This window comes from Cygnus olor, chromosome 6 (assembly GCF_009769625.2).
Source record: "Cygnus olor isolate bCygOlo1 chromosome 6, bCygOlo1.pri.v2, whole genome shotgun sequence".
Taxonomy (NCBI): Eukaryota; Metazoa; Chordata; class Aves; order Anseriformes; family Anatidae; genus Cygnus; species Cygnus olor.
The window spans coordinates 13,795,769-13,814,559 of NC_049174.1; the positions used below are offsets into that span (position 1 = coordinate 13,795,769).

Below are 18,791 nucleotides of genomic sequence, written 5' to 3' on the forward strand. Positions count from 1 at the left end.
CTCATTATGTGCAAACAATGTAACTGTACAACTCTCAGATGTTGCATGAGCTAGTGTAACTGAAGCCATAATTCTCTACAATTTAATAATGTTGTTTGCAACACTCATTCATCCTCACCCCTATCATACCTCTCTCCTCTGGTGTGGTAGAGGTTTGTTACTCTGTTTTTCTACTTCCTAGCAATTCATCAACATAGATCACAGTAACAAAACCCCCAAACTCTTCTCTCATCTAACTTAAGGAAGAGGAGGTATTCGCCAGACCAAGCTCTCACCAAACAGCAGCTTTGTGATGTGGTAAAGTCATATTACATGACTACAGATTCACACAACCAAATGCCATTCTCCCTTACTTTGTTACATTATTTGCTTTGTGCCCATATAGCTGTCAAATTCTTTACAGAAATCAATGTAGGAACCAAGTTCTAGTGTAGTAATATGCTCAATATAGTTTTGTGCGTATTCTCCAGTGGGTCCAAGCACCAGAGGCATCTTTGCCAGAGGAAGCTGTGGGAAATGGGCAGATTTACTAGGCGGTCTTCTCCTGCTCCTTACAGCAGGTAACAAGGAATCTAAAGAAGATAGTTCCTCAGATTACACTCAAGTCCCTGGAGAACTGCTCAAGTCAAGAACAAGTCTGATATAAAGCAATTACCCTATTATTGCCAAGCATTAACAAATCTTCCATGTATTTAGATAAACTCTGCATGCATATTACATAGCCTGTGCATGCTGTTGCAGCTGTCCTTGAAAAATACTGGATTATCCATTGCCTCTCCCTCCAAAAACAAACATTTGAAATGCTGGCTTTTTTCTCCTCTTTGATCAAAACAGCACTGTAACTTTTGAGCTAGTAGAGGATTAGCCTAATGTAATATCATGGCTAAAGCTGAAAACAAATAAAAGAGCTAAACTTTATTATTATTATTATTTTTAATTTTTGCTAAGACTACTCTCAGATGTCTCATGAATCTTAACGAGTATCATGTTAGTATCAACACCTGCTAGTTTAGTGCTATGTTAACCCATACTTTTGCCATGAGCTACCAAACAGATGTTGCTAAAAGGCTTTTTAATTTAGAAGGGCTGGTTCCATGAAATCATCCACTGTATTTTAGTAACTCACATTTGTATTAGTCTGTATTTGGTTTGGATAACAAGAAACACAGAATAGTATTAGAATTCATGTACCATCACTACTTCTGCTAGGGCCGTCACTCTGTGCATCATTCTTTTGCAAAGAAAGCAATCTAAGCGAAGGTCAAGCCAACATGATAAATGTGGCTAGATTTCTAGATTTCAATCATGCCAGTCAAAAGTAAGTCACCTTTTGAAAAGGAGTTAATCCTGTGGAGGCCCAAATTTAATAGCAGGCAATTGTGGAAGGTAAAAATTACAAACTGCTTTTAGATTCTCCCAGCCTGCTATATCCATGTACTTTACAGTGATTCCCAGGAGAATTTGGACTACAACAGAAAAGAATAATGTATAATGCTAGGGGAAGAGGAGAGAGAAAAGAAGAAAACACACTTTAGAAAAAGTACACTTTCCAAGTAATGTGTTTTATAACTTAAAAACACACACAAAAAAATCCTGTCGAAGAGTCACCTTTACAAAAAAAAAATCAAGCTTGCATTTAGAGAAGATGGTAGATGAAAAGAAATCCTAAATCTAACAGCTAATTCAGTACTTGGTTCTCAGAAATTTCTCTCAGATCTACACAGACACTGACTCCACAGCTCAGGCATTCCTAAACAGAGCCTTACAGTGACAAACTTATCTGTTTTGGGAACTACTGACAAGGAATGCCCAATTAACCCATGACAGGGCTGAAAAATATTCTATTATTCTCCTTAAAAATTCTTCAATCAGAAAGGAAAAGGAAAACAAAAATAGTTTTGTTAAGATTGCTCTACTACAGGAAAAAGCAGGCATCAGATGAACAAGAGAAGGGCTCACAGGACAGAACCTGAACTCCCCTCCAGTTTCTCATCCTACCAGAGGCAATGGACACCCTTACTTTAGCAATGTCCAACTGATAACAAGGTAACATGAAGAAAATTATTAGCAATGTTTGGTGAGAAAACATACTGGAGAATTTCTGTAGAAGATTGTAACAGTCTTAAAGCAAGATGACTCCTTCCCCCTTTTTGCTTTTCCTTTTAAGAAAAAACTGAAGGCGGTTTGTGTTCTTTAGAGAAGATAAAGAGAGACAAAAGCAGGAAATGCTGTCCTTCCTTTATCCCAAGAACTTCTTAATGAAAGGTCAAGTAAAGCCATCAATCAAGATAAGGAAGAGGCAACCAAAGAGATGACCAGCTTTGAGGGGAAACACGTATGTAACAGATAGCACTTTTACATTGATGTAGTCCTCCTATGATCATGTGAGACACAAAAGAACAGTTTCATGTTCACATTAAAAAAAACGGGACGGGGGGGGGGGAAATTAAGCACTAGAGATAAGCTCTGGCATGTCTGATTCTCTGCTATTAAGTCAGACTCACAGCCAACAAAAAGTTCGCTTCCAAAACTTGTCAGGAACACAATGGAACATTACCCCTCATCACTCCGTAGTTTGGCAACCTGGATTAGAAGATGCATCTCCTGGGGGCAGCCACCACCACTAACTTGTTACTGATAAGCTGCAGGACTCACTATATGACCTTTAAACTGTTTTAAAAGTTTGTTGCTTTTCTCAAAGAGAATGATCCACTTTCAGTCATGCTTGACCTCACAGTTACAAAATTCATGTACAATATTCCCTTGTGAATTATACTTATGATGTCATTTCTGGGCTGAAAATCAAATTTCATGGAATTCTATCTAAAGTGGATAAAATTAAATATAAATACTTCTGAAATACAAGTCTTACAGAGTTACCCTTTGCTAGCTTTCTCAGCCAACATCAGTTCATTTCTATTTCCTGAGCCAGTTTTAAAACATGGAATTGTTTCAATATCACTCTTCAGGAAAAAATAACAAGGTTTACCAGCTCTCGAGGTAGAAAGGCCTCCTCCTGACGAGCCACAATCAGACAGACTGTTTCCCCTTGCTTTGTGCTCCTCAGCATAGCTACAAGCTCTTCTTGGGTCCTGCCAGTGATGTCCCGTCCATTCACCTACAAGGCACAAAAGAAAAGAGGATGCCATATCCGTGAATATGTCCTTTTGTCATTTTCCCCTCACCTAAGTCAGGTGTCATTCAGTGGCTGAGAGCAAAGATAATTAACAACAGCTTCCACACCGTCTTCCTCTGACCCTGCACAAGTCACTTAACCTTTTTTCCTCATTTTCACCATCTGCTAAAGGAGGTCTGTAGTACTTACCCACCTTGCAGGGGGTTTGTGAGGCTTAATTAGTTTGTAAAGCACTTTGAAGATGAAATGTACAAAAACAAGACCTAAGTATTATTAAAACTGTTTACCTTAAGAGCTTTTTGAGGTTAGTAAGTAGAAATAACCCATTAGATAATGAGATTTTAAGTCACAATCTATCTGAAAATTTTAAAAAGACCAATTTGAGCAAAATTGCCTTAAAATGAGCACTTAACCACCTTGATATTAATCAGACTTTTGGACATGGCTGAAGAGGCAATACATGCTCTGTTTCTCAACTGATGTGTTTATCTGCTTTAAGAACCAGTATGTTATCAGATCTCCCTTGTTCTACTGTCCCATGAACCTCTGTAAAAATAAACTTTTTCTAAATTGTGGTGTAAAAAACTTGCTGGCAAAAAGAACAAAAGCCATGACACTTTTTACCAAGGTCAGGAATTTTAATTCCATACATCAGTAGTATTTATAGGAAGTACCATATGTATGTTAAAACCAGCGATTGATACTCAGCAGCGGAAATAAAATAAATATTTATCCTAACCTCCAGGATTCTGTCACCTGACTGCAAACGACCATCTTTTACTGCTGCACCTTTTGGTAAAATATTCTTCACAAAAATAGGACCAGGACCGTGTACTGAAGACTCTCTGGTAACAACAGTGAAACCAAGTCCTTCCGGACCTAGAAAATCAGACAAAAAATTCCCAATTTAAGTTTTAACAAGCCAATGATAATCATTAAAATAAGTAATCAGTCAGGAACATATATCAAAGACACTCATTCGGGCTAGCTCTTAAAGAAGGAAAGCAAACAAAAAGCTGGAAACATGAGCATAATTTCTACATGGTCTAGAGAAGAATTATATCAATGTCAGAACACACATGCTCAAATCTTTCAACTACAGACAGAAATACTTTTGGATAACCCACAATAATACAAGACAAACCAGAACTCTGATTTTAAAGAGAATACCTTTTCTGTAAATGGTTTTATCACCAGCCTTTACATTAACATCAACAGTTGATGCAATAAATCAGAGCAATTAGAATTGCTTATTTATGAGCGTAAATATAATTTAGCAGTAGTTTTAATGTAACAGTGAAAAGTGGAATATATCACATGATTTGAAGGCAAAAATTGCTGACTATATGCTGTTAAGAAGGGACAAGTGTTCTGAAGCTGCAGTAAGTGAAGGCATTTTACATTTGGAAATAAACAACCTGAAGTGTTAATAGAAAAATGTTTTAATAAATAATTAGGTAGTAAAATCAATATTAACAGTAAGTTAAAAATATTTTTTCACTGAGCATGATTGCTACCAAGCAGTATCACATTCCTATCATATCTAAAAATATAAATTACAATTTAAAAATCAAAAACATTACATCTAAATTGACAAAAATTCTGAAGTAGATTTTGTTAAGAAAAAGCTGAAGAGTCCAGAAGTAAAAATAAGTGATTTAAGTTAAGAAGTAACAAAAATTAAGAAATGACAGCTTGATTACATTCAATATATGTTATAAGAATAAAGTTACAGACAGTTTTTAAAAAGGCCACTTCTAGCATCAGACTTAAATCTCAGTCAAATCAGAGACAGAAATTAAACAGAAAATGCAACTACTAATCGGGATACACTTAAAACACATTTTGCTGGATGTGCACAAACCTGCTATTCTATGCAAAGACAGATCCACATGGAGCAGCAATTAAGGGTATACACACAAAAAGCAGGATACTGACAGCTAAATAAATACAGATGGAAAGATAAGGTTTGTAGAAAATAAAAAGGGGAAAGGGTAAATGTGGTCAGTATGAAACAGTGCAGAGTATATTTTTAAACATCTTTTTAAAACGTCATAACAGCGTTAGTCAATTAGCAAATATAAATAAAAACTAATGAAGATCAGCAGCAGGAATTTCGAACTTTTATTCTGTACTTGGGAAAAGGCTGAAGTATCTCTTCATATCACATGTTGCCAACCAAATACCTTCCACGTAAGCAGTATCTGAGATATTTTAAAATCAGTAAGTCAAGATAACATGCTTCCAAAATTTACAGGAAAGCTGTCTGTTGAGAACATTACTGCTAACATTCCCCTACCTTCTGTAAGTTCTGGAGCTCTTTAACCAAAAATAACTTGCTTATACTTTTCATGTCACTAGTTTAAAGTTCAAGTAACAAAAATACAGAAAAAAAATCATATAATCACTAAAGACTCACCTTTTTTCAAGTCTATCTTTATTTTCTTTGCATTTTTTTTATTGCCAAAGCCCATAAGGGGAGACAGTGAGGGTGAAGATGATTTTCTACTCAGACGTGGGAGGTTGGGGCTCTTAGCTTGTTGTAGCGTTGACTGTACACCTGCCTCCAAGCTGCCTGCTCCAGAAAGATTAACTGGTTTCAGAGTAGGTTTTGGATGAACAGGAGGTGGAATCTTTGTTTTTGGAACTTCTTCTTCATTATGCAGAAAACAAAGGGGAGCAATAGCAGACTTCTCATACTGTTCTCGATTACATGGAGGAAGGACTTCCAAGATGACACTCTGAAATTTCATTGCCTGACGGAAGATGTCCTGAGCCCTTTAAACGAAAGGTATGAAAATTCACATAACAAACCAGAAAATATGGGCAAAGGTTTGAAGTTTTTCACAGAGAATAAGATAAAAATGTATCTTAAATATGGACAAATATCACCTTCATATCTAAAGTTTCTTCTCTAAAAAGTAAGCATGAAATAAGATTTCTATACTGCAGCATTTCCTCAAGTTAAAGGAACAGCACATCTGTAAGGATTCCTAAAGTGCTATGAAAACATATCAGCCAGAATTAAATAACTAACACGATTCTTCATGCAGAGCATCAGGTAGTGAAGTTCTGAGGGCAAAAGCTCTGTAAAAGACTAAAGTTACAATTTGCTACTTTTTCCAAGCGTTTGCCTGCTACGTTTTATTGTTGGAACAGAGGCACCCTGATTACCTAACAATTGCTCTTGTGGATACATCTATCCTGAGCAAGCTCAAGAGTCCAGTTTTTCCACTAGAGCCTAACCGTGCCTCAAATTCCTTCATTATTCCTAACACAACCAATAGCTGACTTCACAGCAATAGAGAATGGAGGGATGGAAAATATGGGCATGCTCAGAAGAAACATGGTGGCTGCAAATGGTGCAATACAATAGAACGAGGGTATGGGATATACAGACATCAGAAGAAATCTGATGACTACAAAAGAGGCAACTGTTTGTGTGTTTCTACATAAATTAATAAATAACTAAGTAGATAGTACTCGCATCTTTCAAGCAGCAGCTTCTTCCTAAGGTAGATACTTGGACTTAAACAATGTATTTAAAGATATGTTCAAGTACAGCACCTGAAACTGTGTTAGAGCATTTCATGAAACTGCTCCCCTTGACTTGATATTCAATAACAATACAATGTTTGGACTCATGATTCTTTGAAAGGCAATTAAGACAACTTAGCCAAAGCAACAGTTCCCACAGCCTTCTCCGGATTTTGAACAACCTATAGACTCAGTCATATCTGTTAAGATATGTTATAAACCTTGAGTTCTGAAGGAACAAAGTAGAACACTTTCTGTGCTTTCCTTTCTCATCTTCTGAGGGTTTAACTGAAGTGGACTGAAAGCCTTCCACATTGCAGAAGGCAATTTAAATAAAAACAGAAATAGTACCTGAAGAACTTTTGGGCAATGAAAAAAAATAAAGTGCTTCCGTTTAGCAAAAGGCAAGTCGAAGGGAAAAGTAATGGCCACATTTATTTTTAAATAGAAACATAGAATCTTTTAGGTTGGAAAAGACCTCTAAGATCACTAAGTCCAACCGTTAACCTAGCACTGCCAAGTCTACCACTAAACCACATCCCTAAATCATGATGTCCTTTGAGAACAACTTACATATCTCCTACCTTTCTTTAGCATATCTGTCAGCAAAGTCAGTATTTCACTGAAATCTTGGCTTTGGATTTATACTCAGTTATGAAACAGAAGTCAGCGCTGAACATACTTCTGAAGTAAACAAAGTTTTCTACACTGCTACAGTGAACAAGCCACTGCAGATGTTAACATCCTGAATGTACACCTAGTGCTTTCCCAGACCAACAATACTTCATAGTACATCCACCTTGCAGCTATAGCTCCTGGGAGGGAGGGGCTGTTTTGAGTGTACTTTTTTTGGCAACACGAACATGCTGAAGTCATAGCAAAGTCTCAACAGATGCAAGGGATACTTCTGCAAGACAAAAATGTCTTGACTACACTGAGCATATATATGCACCAGTAGTCAGAGCAATTGCGTTCACTGATAGGAGACACGACCAGAAGGGAAACCTCAAACTTAGAGAAGAAAGGTAGCAGGAAGAGTGTTGTGAGGGTATTCTTCCAGCATCACCCTTGAGGGTTAGGTTTCAGTGAAACTTTAACTGCACTATCCCAATGTGTCTGCAGGGGTTATAGGTTTTCAAGGACAGACTTCATCCTGATCTTAAAAATCACTGCATGCTCACAGCATAAGGATGTAAAGTCTTAACCAGGTTTCTCTCATTCCTCATCTTCATCCTTGCAAGTGGCCACACATGGCTACATGTTACAAGATAATTTAAAAACTCAGTTTCAGGAGATGAATATTTTAAATATATGAAAGAGAAAATATAAGATCTCCTACAAACAAAACACAGTGGAAATAAAACAAGTCATCCTTTGGGAAAGTCTAAATGCAGTCTTCAGGGGCAAAATAACTGGATGCACTTCAAAGAGAAAAAATAATGGATGGAGAAATTTACATTTCTGGATACCCCAAACGCATACTTTAAAGAAATAAGGGAGCCAATTAAAAGAAGTGCTAGAAGCTCTGCAACACAACAGAATGTAATTGAATAGATTAACAGCAAATGAAAAAGCAGACCAGTAGTCCCAATATATACAAATATTATAAACATGGGAATACAGAAAGTAGGTTGTTCCTATTACAGCTGCAGAAGAAGCAATCACCAGGAGCAATACTAGAAAGCCACTGCTGAAAATGGAAGGAGACAGTATGTAACGATCTCTGCTAAGTGTTAAAACAGATTTTATGAAGATTATGAAGAAATGTCAATTTGAAACTAGCAAACAGATTTTGCCATCAAAGGAGAATCTACTGACTATTTCTGGGTCAGTAGTTATCAGGACAGTACTTCTTCACATCTATTAGAATTGCTGCATTTTTGTAACTTGGACTTCTATCAGGTTAGTACAATTGTATCTTGCCAGATGAAAACTAAAAGGCATATTCACAAGATTAACTTCACTCTGGAAAGGTGCTTTCTCTAGCTGTTCTCAACAGTCAGGGGTGATGACGCAGAAGGTATTCTAGAAGGTAATTCAGGAGAATTCATAGGGACCTATAGGCTAGAGCTTGTCCAAAAATATTCCCCTAGCCCCCAAATGCATGTACTGTGGATGTTGAATCTGCACTGCCCATAGTTTTTTCCTCAGGTCCAAGGCCACTGCAGCTACACTGTACGACGGTAGATGAGAGAACATATTTAGCACCAAATATTCAGAAAGCAGTAACTGGAAAATTCATCAGGAGGAAAAAAAAACAGCCACAGAAACAGGGGAATATCTACTACAGAACCATGTTGTTTTTTAGCAAAGCCTGTTTTGCAAATATTTATCCCCAAAATTGAAATTATGTATTTTTGTCTAGAAATCTTGAACATTTCGCTTACTGTTCAGAAAGTTAAGCCAAGCCTCAACTCCCTTAAGATCTCAATAGGTTTTTGTTTTATTATAAACAATCATTCAGCTGTCTAAATATATGGATTAGAAGTTAAAAACAAATTACTATTTAATTACTACAGCAAATATCTGAAATTTGAGAGGCTATTTTCTTGCAACAATGTCAAATTAATTCATAGCCAATCAAAGCAACCTGTTACTTAAAGTAATTTGAGATGGATAATAAATGTCAACAGATTTTTCATAAAAGTCATAAAAGGTGAGACTTACCATTTAGCTCCACTAATCATAGTTTGACAGTACTAGTATTTCTAAAAACCTAAGTCCTAAAAAAGCTTTAGGCCCAGAAAAATCTAATTTCCTTTGAAAAAGGACATCAAAAATATGCTGCAAAGTTGATTCACTCTGAAGTTCTTACAAGGAAAAAATTATGAAGACAATATGGAGAAATAACAGAAGAATTAGAATGTGAAGATAAGTTTAAAAAAATGAAGTCATTTAAATTGAGTAAGCAGAAAAGGTTTATTAAGATTACAAAAAGATTCTTATCCCCAGTTTACACCTTTTTTAGAGGTTTCAGAAAGAAAATCACAAACTTTCTTCCAGTTATCATTTTCTCCATCATTTTAACCAAACTAAATATTTATCGACTTAAACAAGCCATTTCTATAAACTCAGCATCGTATAAAATCTTATCTAGTTAAAAATATCAGTAAAAACAGCACTCACTGTGCAAAGGTTTTATCTATGAGGTCCACGTGGTTGATCTTCACAATGCATTCATTTTCATGGAAAAGCCCATCACGCCTAGATCTACTATTTTCTTCAATACCACGGATAAAGAGTCCCAGCATCCTAAAAGGGAAAATATTTTATTTTTTAATATGAAAACTTTCCTTATTCTGCTGGTATTAATTTATACCAGCTAAATATATACATTTATCTCTGCTTTATATGAGATGAGATAGACTGTTATGAAGTGCTTAACCTAAAGGAAGAATTTCCAGTTCTTGCTTCAATTAACAAGAAGTGGACTACAAGAAACACCAAGAAAAACTGCTGGATATTAGCGCTAATCCACATGCTAGAACTTCTGGAAGCATTAAATCCTGTAGGTCATACTTAGAGAAATGAAGGAAAACACCTAGATCTCCACATTCAGATAAAAAGTTGAACATAGTTTATGCAATACATGTCTGACACTAAGATTAAATTGCTCTGAAGAAAATCACAAATGGTTATCACAAACTCTTTAAAAGTTAATGTTCTAACTAGACGGTAATAAACTAAACCAGCAATAGAATTAGACAGAAATAACCAAAGTTTCTATGTTTGAGAAGTCTCTGAAACTTTTCAGTTCTCAAGACCCTATTGTGATACATGACAGCAATACCATTTATTCACATTGTAGGACAGCAGCAGAACATCAAAAGCTAAGGTTTTGTTTGTTTTTGTTTGTTTGTTTTTTAAACCAAGTTATGTGCAAATTGAAAACTGAGGTGCAGCACAGAAACTTCTCGTGCTGCATTAAGTGAAGCAAAACTCCAGCGTGGCTAACTGCTACGAACACTGGGATATTCCTGACCTACCTGGAGTATCTGTATTGCAAATCACAGCTTAGCGTAGATATATCAAATGATATAAGGTCCCAAAAACCTGACAACTGCATGTTTGTGAAGACCTTTTATCATCCAGTTTTATCCACTAAATTTCCATACCACATCAGCACAGACAGATGACCTTTAGAGACCATTTTCTATTGATTATACTCCATAAAATATTAATGTGCAATTTCCAAGTTTGCCAGCACTCCAATCGCAAAACAGAAGTCTTGCACTTTTTTCTCAGATTCATGACTGCCTCTCATATTTAATTCCATTCAACATATTCACAGCAAGCCATTTCAAATGACATGATATTCATTGTTCATGTGTAACATTCTGATGTTAGATTTACTTTATAGTAAGATTTAAAATTGATATTTATGTCTAAAGCAACGTACTTTAAATGAAAACTTGGTTCCAACCGAATATTATGTCTTCAAAACATCTCACAAAAAAAAAAAAATCACATCAGGATTTTCTTGCAGCCTGTGCTACCCTTCACTAAAGGATTGAAAGGGCAAGCAGTGGTGAGGGCCCACGGCCCTACTGATGACAACCATCCAACCAGCTGCAATCAAAAAGCTACACACTTAGAACTAGTTCAATGTAATTACAAAAAGATAGAAACCAATAGAAGCAGGGAAATTAAAGAAATTAAAAATTAAGTCAGTTGCTATAATCTTCCCTAATCCTACTGTGCCTAGGTGCTGCATTCATATAACGCTATAGGCTCGCCCACTTGTCTAAAACTTATTGTGAGCACTGTGGTAACTGAGTGGGCTGAGTTACACATGCTATGGCAGCTGAAATTCACGACTCCATTAATTATTTCATACAATCTCAGTTTTAGCATTGTTTTAATGCACTATTAAAGTTTAATTTCCTTTTTTAACGATACCTAAGTGCTGAAGAAAGGGAAAAAATATTTCCATTAGTTTTGTAATTCCTATATAAGAGTTCATAAATTAATAAGATGTTTTAACTACCTCTAGAAAAATTTTGCTCTGCAGCAGCACTAGGTCTAAAGCCAGCATTACCTTATTAGTAGATAACTGTTTACAATTGAAATACCAGACCAAGTTGGTCATGGCCAACGTGCCCCCATAAATTGCACCCTGTCACTAACAGAAATAAAAGATGTCCTTCTGTACTTTCTCATCTTTGATGAGTTAAAATTTGTTTAATTAAGCCTGGGCCTAGTGCTTAAGAGGTAAGAGTGATTTAAGTCACCCTCGTGCTCTTACAAAGATATACGGTTCTGCCGAGGGTCATTACAATTTCAAAACAACTGTTTAAACAAGTAGGACATTTGTAAAAAAAATAATAAAAAAACAACACCCACAACCCACTACTGTGCTCTGAGTGATCCCCAAGAGCATTTGTAGATAAAGACATAATAAAATGTACACTATGCAGACCAAGGAACTCCTTTCTTTCATTATGGAGGTCTTTAAAAGCTACACCCAAAACAGTGAGATTTCAATACAGAACGGCATTACAGTTACAAAATTATTGATTTTAACAGCTTGTGATTTCATCACATTTTGAAATACAGTGTACACACTCCAACATTCATGGCATACCCAAACCAAACAACCACTGTCTGTATTTTGTGCTGGACAATGAACACAAGCACCTTGCTCAAAAGAGGCAGCCTGCAAAGCCTCACACAACTCAGACCTCCTTCAGTTCCCATGCAAGACCAACTTTCTTCTTGAGACAGTGACATTTTTCCAGCAAGTGGTTATCTACTTTCCCCTTTGGCAAATAAAATATTCTGAAGGAATGTGGGTTAACTAACAATCACAGATGGCACTGAGAAAACATTTACATATACAGACCTTTACAAGGCAGTTTAATCCTTCATGTTCTCTGTCCTACGTGAAAGTTGACAAGTAAAGAAACATTTAAGGATTAGACAATTTTTACTTTTGCAATAATTGGCTTTGTATTACAGGCAGCCACTTTACTATATAATAGTGTCATTTATGGCACTGGCAATTTCCCATCTCTTATACAGGGCTTCCAGTGTCAAATTAACTCTCTGGCTAAGCCTTCGCATGTCAAATTTCAGTCCAGATGTTTTATTTATTTATTTTTTATTTTTACCATTCCAGTTACATAGCTTGGAAAATAGTTATAATGAAAATGCTGACACAGTCTTAACTACAGTACATCAATATGAGCATGCTGCTATAATAGGCTTTTGTGATCTCAAGAGACTATGTTAAATCATTTATAATTAAAGTAATTGTATTGTGACAAAGAAAAGTTCACGGTATAGTACACATTTTATAAATGCTATGCAACCAAATCTGAAAGGTAGCTTGAAAAAAAATGAGGCATGACCAAGCAAGCAGATTTTTTTTTTTTGACTTTTCTTTTCTGACAAGTCATTAAGAAAGGGCCTATGCAGAGAAATCCAACTGAAAACAAGAAACAAACAAAAACACAACAAAATATAACCAACCCTGACATCTTAGAAATACATTGTTCTGCTCAGAGTCTAGTTTACCATTCAGAGAAGAAAAACAGAGACAATTAAAAGAACAAATATGAACAAATTGGTTGGTATTGTCTCATGTAACTAAGACTAGTAAACATTTTGGTAATAGAAGACAGGGTCATAGACTCAAGTAACAATTTTTACATATTTTTAAGCATTTGCTCTTCCTTATGGTTATACAACTGGTACTTTAATAGAACTGAAACTGAAATCCTTTCATTAAAATACTTCTTGAGCAATGCCAAAAATATCTTACCTTCCGCTCAAAGATGAAAAAAAGGGCACTACGTGTATTCCCAAGGGTCCACCTTCCCCAGAAATCTCCACCGTTTTTGTCATTTCACTAAAAAAAGAGCACAAGAAAACATCTCATATGTTTCTTCACATAATTTTCTACCTTAGAAACAAATTCTAACCGAAAAAAAAATGATTTGATGAAATAGCATAAAGTATAGAAGCGATATTACACTCAGAGCTCACTAATATATAGAAAATCTGATGAAATTCAAAATGCCTAAAAATTTCTTTAATCTTTCTTTAGATTAGGATTTGTGTACTTGGAAAAAGAAAGACACCAAACACTAGACAATTTCCTAAGTGCATCCTTTAGTAGATTAACCAGAATATTTAAAATACGCTTTGAAGTCAGGGGATACTTCATTCCATTAAAGAAATTTTATTCTACATGTTCTAGAAAAAAAGCAACTTTTTAACTTAAGTTTCACATTAGCTGCTTCAGTCAATTATCCCCATGTGGACCCATTATGAACACGCAGATCACACACTAAAGACATCAAACAAATAAGCAAGTTAATTGAATTATGTTTAAGTATCTTGCTTTCTGCCCTGTGTTGCATACAACCTCAGACATACACACACACAAAAAAAATATGATCAAAATTGCAACTCAGCCCATTTCTTCAGGAAGTTTCCTTCCTCAAAAAGCATTACCAATAACCTCTGTATTATCTCTGACAATACAACAAACATTTTTTTGCTGTTTCATGGCTAGATGCCGTTTCTTTTCCTATTGAGTATTTTACACTGCTAGCCTTGCAGTGACCTTAGTTCTATTCTGGGTGATCACAGTTTGAAAAGGAAGGTACTTGAATTGGCTAGAACTTCAAAAAAGATCAGAAGGGGGCGAGTTCTACATTTCAGTACGGAATTCCTACCTTCTGTGCTAGTCTACATTTACCATTACACTTCCCTCCCCCTGAATCACACCGAACAGCAACACTTGGGATTAGTGGCCAGAGGAAAGCTACTGGGTATTTCCCTTCACATTAGGAATACTCTAATCCAGTTGAACTCTAAAAAGCTCTGTCTATGCCTGCACATCAATCCTACAGTTTTACCAGTTCTGTAAATGCTGAACTGAGTGACCACTTTACATAGTGCCCTGAGTTACAGACCCAGTCAGTCTGATCTAAGTGCAGGCTGCTGTTGAACAGAAGACTGACATTTCTGCAAACACCTTACAACAGATCTAGAGAGCGCACCTCTACAAGATGAGAAACACCTCTGACTCCTTCCTTCCCCCAACAGTGTTTTCCTGAGCAATAATTTCTGCAGGGATCTGCTGAATGATCGCCCTGGCCTGTGGCCTTTTGATTCGATGCAAGAATGGGCAGAAGGGCACAGCTGTAAGGGCAGAATCTGTGACCACCCTTGAAGGGAGGCCCTCGTTACGCCAGACTGGGCATTACAGAAAAACACACAGTACACCTAAAACAAGGGAAACAACAATTACTGCAACTGATCTTAGACAAATTCTGCCATTGCTTTCTAATAATGTAATACTTTTATTTTAAAAAAGCTTTTATCCAGCTGCATAATGATTAATCAGAAGCAACTTGCCCTTGGTACAATGATCCTTATCTTGCTCAGTTAAATATGGAATGAGAAAATACACTTATACAGTTTTGAGAGGGTTTCTGTAATTTTTTTCTCCACAAAAGACTGACTGGAATGACTTTGTATTCCACATAAATGAAATGGACAAATCCTGAACAACAAACCACTATTGATCCTGACATAAAAGATTTCCATTTTACTATATCTATTACACAGGCATTATCAGCATGTATTGCTATTTTTCTTTCCTGTATTCCCCCCTACTTCATGAACCAGGCTTGGAAATCCTGACAAAAATCTTCCTATGAGGTTTGGTGTGTTTTGTTTTTTTTTTTTTTGTTTGGTCTTAGTAAACTTTTTTTTTTCTAGTGAAACTAAAAACAAAGAAAGAAAAGCTAGATTCCACTCAGGATTGTTCCCAAAATCTCAAAAACACACATGTAGGAAGTTAACTATTCTTTCAGGTCCACCTTCAATTTCCATCAATTCTCTTGATAGACAAAAATATCATTAAAATGGTACTTGTATTATCTTTTGAACTTGTACAGAACCAAAACACATAAGGGAGTTAAGTCCTAAAGGTCCAGAAAATATTCAACAGTAGCAAATGGGCTTTCATTTGTAAAGGGAGAAATTTAAATAAATCCTGGTTGTCCCCAGATAACGCTGTGTTGCTTAAGGACTCCCGTGAAGAGTTGTCTTCCTAAGCAACGGTAAAATAGAGCAGTAATTTTCTGGGGGTGACCATGACAGACAGGTTACCTGTCATCTTAAATCAATGCACTTACAGTTATAAGTCAGCTCAAGACCAAAGATAACATACAAGTTTATTTTTAAAATCTATTCACTAGGAAAAATTGGTTTCTTCCTGAAAACAAGTAGCATGCAGATCGTTTGTTACTTTTAAAAACAGTGACACATCCTAGAAGTAATGTACTAAAGCACTAAATATCCAGAACAAGAGGACACCACATATATGTATCTAAAAGGTACTTTATATTTCAAAATGAAAAAACTACAACTCTGAATTACTTTTCATTCCCAAATGTGGTTATTATTTAAACCTAAAAAGAAAACTGTCCTTCACAACAACATTAATAGACCTTAGAGGACACACTGTTTTTATATCATACCTATGAAGGCCTGAGAGTTTAAAATAAATAACTAAAGCAGGATATCTGGGATTCAGCTTTGTTGATTTAGAAACCTCAAAGATTAAAGACTTGGAAAAAATTGACATCATCCACTCCTACTGTCCATCTTCCAGCTGGTTTCATCTGCCCAAAAGAACAGCTTAACTCCAGCAGCATACTGGTCCACACTGACTTGCAATTTAAACTACAGTGGCAAGAGAATTGGGGAATAGGTATGGGTGAATGAAATGCTGAACAGGATGAGCTTTAAGTTTAAGGATATTAAACTCTACAGGCACAAGGAACCCCAAGGTGCTGGGACTCTGAGTTTGACAGTCACGTTGAAAAACTGATAGCGAGTGGTGGGGGAGAATGCAGAGCAGCCTTCCATATTTTGGTTGACAGCTTTGATATTGACATTGGATGGATTTTCTGCAATATTCAACACATTTAAAAAAAAACAACCTAATCCCCAAAGAAGAAAAGCTAACTTCCAAAACTTAGTAACCTACTTGTAACCTATTCCTATTTTGAATCTCTCCTCTACATCTCAAATGCATTTTGCACTAAGTGAAAAGCCAACTCTGACCTATCAAGTCAGTATGCAAAGACCTGGAGTCCAACTGCAGGCTAGGGATGAGAGGCCAGGAGCATCAGTTCACAGGTGAGTGAAGCACAGAGCATCAGTGCGTTTCCCAGGAGCAGACAGAGATAGTGCCTCAGAAAATCCTGTCCCTGCTGGGTGTGCAATGCAGTAAGTACAGGTATGTTCTTACAGCAATCAACGTAAGCGAACTTTTTAAGTGTTTATTTCAGTGAAACTAATCAGAATTGCAAGGTTTACCCCAACTAGAAACACTGCACTGCAGCTTCTTCGAATGCGTGCTGGTGCCTCCCTTCCCCTCCACTGCTGCACTAACCATGTCTGTGGTCTCAGCAGGGACGGCACCTGCCCTGCGTTACCTGCCTGCTGCATCCAAGGCCACAGCCAACACCATACTATTGATTTTTAACCTGAAGAAGCTGTCGTCATTTACTATGTAAATTCTTCAGTGCTGGATGTTTATTGATTTCTGCCAGATTCTTTACAGTCTATCACATTTGGCAGGAAGGCTTGCCATGCATATTATTAAAAATGCTGATGAGTACAGTTTAGAGAAGAGAAAGAAGGTCTGTGTACGTGTGTGTGTAGTGAGCATGCACAACAGTCCATTGTTAACACAGAAAGCAAAATTTAAATGGAGCGCTGCATATTCAGTGGCCATCAGTCTGTTCTTCACACTGACAGTGCCCTTGCTGTCAAACATTATAGCTCCCTCTCCTGAAAACTGCATCAGGTATTACCAATTTGTCAAATACACAATAGGGAAAGCTTTGACAGCTGAAGGCTCCTCTACCAACTATCCAATAATAGTGAAGAACTGATCTCAGCCGCTGAAACGCAGATGCTTAAAAGGGACCTCTCTCCACAGGTAAATGTTTTGCAGTTTCGCAGTAAGATTTTGTTCGCTAAGGGGATTTGACCTTCCCAAATTACCAGTGCTAGGAGGATTTTGGTAGGACTTCTCTTTGAGAATGCAGTAAGACGCAACCTACAGCTGATTATTTTTTTTAAACACGTAGAAGACAGCACCTCAGAAAAAAAAGTTCTTTCTACATGGGGCAAAACTTGTCATCATGTGCATGTCACAAGGATCTACTGCCTATTAAGTATTTATCATCCCAATAGCATATTCTTCTCCATTTTATCCCTATTCAACACCTGCACATAACTAAGCAACAGGCTTTCAATAGATCACTGAATTCCTTGTATATTTTTAAGGGTACAGTTAGCAAGCTGCTGTATTTGAAAAAAAAAATCTCAGCACAGGATGTCATGTCCCCCGTTGCAAACAGATAAGCATAGCTGACGGAAATGTCACTCAGATGCAGAGAGAGCTCACTCATAGGTGAAGTTACTGAGCTGCTCTTCCCTGCTTGTCCCTCACACATGCCTCCAGCCCCACCGGCCAATGCTGCCATTCCGGGGAGGAGAGAATCCACGAACAAGGGCTGCTCGCATTTGTTAGAGTGCACAGGCTATGGGTGATACCACGTTATAAAGGGAATTTTTAAGACGAAGCACACGCAGATCTATCCAAATAAAGAGGGTGATGACTGCCCATGCACTTCTTTCACACATTACCAGTCAGTTGCTAATGGTAATGAAGTATCTGTACCCATCTTTTTGGAGAAGGCAGCCTAACTACAGCTGCCAGAAAACACATTTTCCTCCCACCTCCTACCCCTGTTTCCATTTTTTCCTTCCCCTTTTAAACCAGATGCTCAAAAGTTCTGATGAAAATGACTTGGAAACTATAAAGAAGAAACTGTAGCTGGAGATACTAAATAGTGTGAATACACTCAAAGATAGATGTAAGTCTGAGCAATATCCAAACAGTGATGGAGAGTACCCTGCAAGGAGAGGAGAAAATAATAATGTGAAGGGTCACAAAGGAGCTTTCCAGGCACAGCCAAAACTGCTCACTTGCTTCTAAGAGAGTCAGGCATGTTTCAGCTGTTCCATTCCACATGGGGGAAAAAAAATGAAGAAACAAACAAACAAACAAACAACAACAACA

The 18,791-nt window shown here is 36.8% G+C and overlaps 1 protein-coding gene across 3 annotated transcripts in view; it reads right to left on the bottom strand.

Moving 5' to 3' along the window:
• PARD3B (par-3 family cell polarity regulator beta) overlaps window positions 1-18,791 on the bottom strand; it is a 401,278-nt gene that overhangs the window by 213,800 nt on the left and 168,687 nt on the right. For all 3 annotated transcript variants that reach the window (XM_040560832.1, XM_040560833.1, XM_040560834.1), the window contains exons 6-10: window positions 13,437-13,523; window positions 9,800-9,925; window positions 5,556-5,914; window positions 3,876-4,015; window positions 2,990-3,118 (exon numbers count right to left, since the gene is read on the bottom strand). In XM_040560832.1, the coding sequence (XP_040416766.1) occupies window positions 2,990-3,118; window positions 3,876-4,015; window positions 5,556-5,914; window positions 9,800-9,925; window positions 13,437-13,523 (841 nt within the window). The remainder of the gene's footprint in view (window positions 1-2,989; window positions 3,119-3,875; window positions 4,016-5,555; window positions 5,915-9,799; window positions 9,926-13,436; window positions 13,524-18,791) is intronic.